This window comes from Atta colombica, unplaced genomic scaffold, assembly GCF_001594045.1.
Source record: "Atta colombica isolate Treedump-2 unplaced genomic scaffold, Acol1.0 scaffold9, whole genome shotgun sequence".
NCBI classification, from domain to species: domain Eukaryota; kingdom Metazoa; phylum Arthropoda; class Insecta; order Hymenoptera; family Formicidae; genus Atta; species Atta colombica.
The window spans coordinates 2,827,588-2,832,854 of NW_017259583.1; the positions used below are offsets into that span (position 1 = coordinate 2,827,588).

The window sequence follows — 5,267 nt, forward strand, 5'->3', positions numbered from 1 at the left end:
TATAATATAAGCAATAATTAAATTATAAATTTATTTTAAAAAATTTATATTATAAAATGTATATTATTTGGCTTAAGATTTACATTATTTAGTCATATATTATTATTTACGATACAAAATTATTAACTTGTATTGTAACATTTCTATATACATCTTTCTCTTTAAGAAATTTTTAAAAGCTTACTTCTTTACTTCAACACAGAGATATTTAGTTACATAAGACTTATCCATCTTGTTTCTGAATGTCGTAAATATGACACTCGGACTTGGGAGCAAAAACAATCTTCTTGAATGCTGTACACGTAACATGAGTATAAAGGGACGAAATCGGGAAGACATCAGCGAAATCTCATCACGTATAGTTTTGCGATTCTAACAGTCGGAATTTCTAAACCATTTCGTCTGTCAAGCTGTGCAACGTAGGTTTAAGATGGCTGTAAAGTATTACATCATAAGTGGCGTTGATCCAATCCGTTTAGATTCATATTTATAAAACATACATCGTATTTTGTTTTTATTACGTTCAACAGGTACGGTGCGCGCAATTAGACGAATCCTTAATGGAAACAGATACGTAATCTGTTGAAATGATCTAATGGAATCAATTATGTAAGTTAGTAAAATTAAATTCGTGAATGATTACAAGTAGTGAAATTAAAAGCAAAATCAATTTAAGGCTTGTATCGATTGCAGTCAATGTGTCAAACAACGTCACAATCATCACAGAATCAGCTCAGTCTCAACTTCGATCGCCATTCTTTTCCGCCGGAAGCAGTGTGCGAGGTTCGGCAATGGTTTGTTTTTGCAGTTCTTGACCCATCCATCCCAAGCCTTGAACCCATGCTGATCGAATATCTTCTTAGCACACACGATGTCTTCCTGTATATCGTCACTCAGGTAGTCCTCGCAGCGCTTATCGCAGTTGCCACCTCTATGCCCTCTGGTGCACCACTCGGCACTGTTGATCTGAAGGATACCATAAGAATAGCTGGAACCTCTCTTTGGACCAGTTACTAGATGCGTGTTCATCCCACTTTCGTATTTCATTAGACAGACCCAGTTGCTGATGAAGGACCTACTGATTCTGGCTATCACTAACTGCCTTGCAGCCTCGCATTGTGTGTATATCTTTCCTTCCACCGGCGAATGTACAGTTACGATCATCAGAATGAACACGATCCACAAACCTATCATTTTTTAACGTGAATGAATATTTGCCGAGACTATTTGATAAGTATTAGAGTCGTCTTTCTCGATTACTTGAATTACTAATTGAACGGATGCAATCAACTCGAGCAATCAACTTGCGAGAAGAAATAATCGGCTGCTTTATGTTGTTCTTGAAGAATTATTAAATTGTAGGATAATTTCATGATATCTCAATGTATACTTTGTGATCTTATAGACATACTTTTAATATCTAGGAAAATATTAAAAATCGAAGATATTCTTCACTGTCCAGCATTTTTCTATTAATAAATCAGCACTTTAATAATTTTAATTGTTGTTTGTGTTACCGCTTCTGATAAGGAATTATGCTTGCGTAACACCCGGCTCCGAATGTTTATAATTATCCGCTTCTCCATTCGTAAAACTGAGATAAATTAATCTCACGTTTTTTTCCGGTGCGTAATATGACACAAGGTGTTGACAACGATTGCACTGAGGATTCACGCGGAAATCCGTCTTATAAACGCGATGTCTGTCGCTAATATCGCGGATAATCGCAGATGACCTTGAGCTTGAGCGATATACGCTATTTATTAACGCTAATAATAAAAAATACAAGCCGCGATAAAACCACTTTTCGCTTTCCGCTGTTGCGCATTACATCACGATCTCGCCCCACTTCAGCTTATTATTGCAAATATCCCATGGCTTTTACAAGAATTTTGTATCTGACATTCTCGAAGAACACATTAACACTTTTTAAAACAAACATAAGATAATTAGAATCAAAGATGCGTTCCGGTGCTATTAACCTCTACAATAAAAACAACGTAGTCTCTTCTCAGTGAAATTTTACATTACTTAGAATTCTTGGATTCTTTAACTTATGAAGATAATTGGCGAATACAGATAGCTCACAAAGAAGTTCATTATACAACCCATAAAAATTAAAAATATGAGAAATATGAATGTGACATCAAATAATGCATACAATATTTTGTATCTTGTTATAGCATAAATTACATTTTTCAGAAAAAAAGAGGAGAAATAATTTCTAATTTTATATTAATATTATTAATAAATGTAATATATTATTTTTTTTATAAGTGTGTGGAAAAAACAGCTATCGCTACGTCAACGCATATCAAGATATATGGTAGTTTTGCGCGAAGCGTCCGTGATCATTAAAATAAGGATTGAATAGTTATTGTGTAAAACATAATGTTGTTTTAACCTGTCACTACTTTTATAAAGCTAGATAGATTAAATGTTTTACACAATAATTATTTAATAATTATTTTGATAAGTAATATACTTTTGGCACATATTTTTTATCATCTTTTAAAAAAATAATTTGAAGGTAATATTTGTTTAGCGCAAAATGATCAGATGCAGCTTTCTAATATGTTGTAATTAACGCTTAGCGGAATATATTAGGTGTGGGAAAAAGTTCGTGGCGCTTTTTTAATGTCATCTAATGGGAAAAACGCCACGAACTTTTTCCCATACCTAATATTTTGTTTCACGCATGAATTTGGGAATAAAAGCAATCTTCCTATAAAAATAAAATCGGAAAGACATCGGCGAAATCTCATTATGTACAGTTATGTAATTCTAACAGATGGAATTTCTAAATCAATTTCGCGTATAGTGTCGTCTGTTAAGCATGAGTTTTAAACGGATGAGTCATAAGTAGCCTCTAAACAATTTAGATCCATATTTATAAAGCATACTAACATATTTTGTTTTTATTGTGTTCATTAAGCGTACGATGCGCACATTTAGGAAAATTCTTTAATAGAAAATATGTAAATCTGTTGGATTACAGTTTGATGAAATCGATTACATAAATTTCTAAAATTTAAGTTGTGAAAGATTACAAGAGATGCAAAAGACTTCATAGAAGCGAGAAAATTAAAAACAAAATTTATTCAAACTTCGTATCGATTACAATCAATGTGTCCAACAGCGTTACAATCATCCACTCATCACAAAATCGGATCGGTCTCAATCTCGACCATTCGTCTCCTACGTATACAGTTTGAAATGTCCGGTAGTGGTTTGTTCTTGCACTTTTTCATCCATCCATCCCAAGCCTTGAATCCGTCCTGATAGACGATTTTTTTGGCACACACAATATCGTCCTGTATATCATCGTTCAGGAAATCTTCACAGCGCTTATTACAATTGCCACCTGTACGTCCTCTGGCACACCACTTGTTACTGTTGATCTGAAGAATACCATAAGAATAGCTGGAGGCTGTTTTTGGACCAGTCATCAATGCAGTGTTCATCCCACTTTCGCTTTCCATCAGACAGATCCAGTTGCTGAAGAAGGACCTACTGATTTTAGCTTTCTGTAGCTCTTTTATAATTTCACATCGCCCGAATATCTTCCCCTTCACCGGCGAATGGACAGTTAAGACCATCAAAACGAATATGATTACCAACGTTCCCCTCATTCTTTAATAGGAATGAATATTCGCTGTGAATTACTTAGTTTGTCTTTCTTGAATCACTAATTGAGTTTAATTGCTCTGATTAATCAAGCAACTAACTTGCGAGAAGAAATAATCCAACGATAATTTTATATTTTGAAGAATTATTCACTTGTTGGATAATGAAGTTTAAGCTTAAGTCTCAATACTTCGTAATCTTGTATATAATCCTGTAAACATTTACAATAAATGTTTAAGAAGATATTAAAAATTGATAAAGATATTTTTTATTCTCCGATGTAATAACGTTCGGCACTTTAATAACTTTAATCGTTGTTTGTCATTACCGCTTCTAATAAAGAACTATATTCGAATAATACCGACTGCTCAGAATATGTTTTATTACTCGCTTTTATGTTCGAAACTAAGGTAAATTGACGACTTCACGTTTTCTTTCCGAAGCGCAATATGATTCAAGGTGTTGACAACGATCGTACTGAGAAGTCATGTGGAATTACTGTCTTATAAATGCGTCGTCTGCTACTAATGCCGCGATTAAAATGACCTTGAGCTTGAGCGATATATTATTATCTACCCACGCCGTAATGAAATTCAAGCCGATAAGACCAATTCTTTGCTTTTACACGTCATCGCGATTTTTTTTTTTTTTTCGTTTCGCCTTATTACTATAAATGGCTTCCACAAGTAGAAAATTTCATATCTAATAAAAATAGTATTCTCGAAGAGATCATTCTCGAAGAGAATGCTCTCTAAGAATATAACAAATATAAGATAATAGAATCGAAGATTTTCTGAACTATTGACCTCTTCGATAAAAACAACAGTCCCTTTTCAGTGAAATTCGGCACATACGTGAAAGTCTTGAGATTCTTAGATCACGAAGACATCATCACTAAAGATACAGCTTAGAGAAGCTTATTTTACAATCCATAAAAATTAAAGATACAAAAATCAGAATATGAAATTAGATATTTCATATTTTATTTTTTTTATAATTAAATCAAAGAAAGAGAAGAAATATTTTCTAACTTTATATTACAATTATTAATCAATGCGATACATTATGTTTTATAAACTTGGAAAAAAACCGTTATTATTGCTGTACACGTAATTTGTTTATCGCGAAATGATCAGATATGTCATTCTAATATAATTAACACTTAGCAGAACATTTTATTTCGCGCAATGATGTAATAAGTAATATTATATAATATTTGTTGTCTATAATTTAATAACAATATTAGTTCTGAAGACTCGTGGTGCAATATAAGGAAACATGGCGTTATTCTTCCACGAAATAATATTTTAAGTTATTAAATCGTCAAACAAAATGTATATTACAAATTATCGCTGCTACATTTCTAATTATATTTGTCTTCCTTTCGTTGCGTCAAACGTCAAACGAAAGTTCGATAAGTTATCATATCTAGCACGAGTTATTAAATCGATTTATTTCTCGGTTTTCATAACACAGCAGTTATTATTTTTAATTAAAGTTTGACCCGCTTTGCGTTTCAGATTACAGAGTTTCCCAGAAACCAATCTCCAATCTTTTCAAATCGAATTCGATGAATGATTGATTTTTAATCACTTATGGCATTTACTTTAAATATTGATAAGAAAAAAAATTATAATAAT

General features: G+C 32.6%; 1 protein-coding gene across 1 annotated transcript; it reads right to left on the reverse strand.

Moving 5' to 3' along the window:
- Positions 1 to 172: 172 nt before the first annotated feature.
- On the reverse strand, positions 173 to 4,257 carry LOC108693278. The gene is made up of 3 exons (XM_018202149.1): positions 3,956 to 4,257; positions 3,163 to 3,838; positions 173 to 1,195 (listed from the first exon to the last, which is right to left on the reverse strand). Exons 2-3 carry the CDS (start codon positions 3,630 to 3,632, stop codon positions 721 to 723), a joined length of 945 nt encoding a protein of 314 aa, XP_018057638.1. The 5' UTR covers positions 3,633 to 3,838; positions 3,956 to 4,257; the 3' UTR covers positions 173 to 720.
- Positions 4,258 to 5,267: the final 1,010 nt, after the last annotated feature.

Coding starts and splice junctions, on each gene's coding strand:
- LOC108693278 (XM_018202149.1), bottom strand. CDS start 3,632: ATGAGGGGAACGTTGGTAATCATATTCGTTTTGATGGTCTTAACTGTC. Junction 1,196..3,162: donor ATTGAGACCGATCCGATTTT/GTGATGAGTGGA, acceptor TTCACGTTAAAA/AATGATAGGTTTGTGGATCG.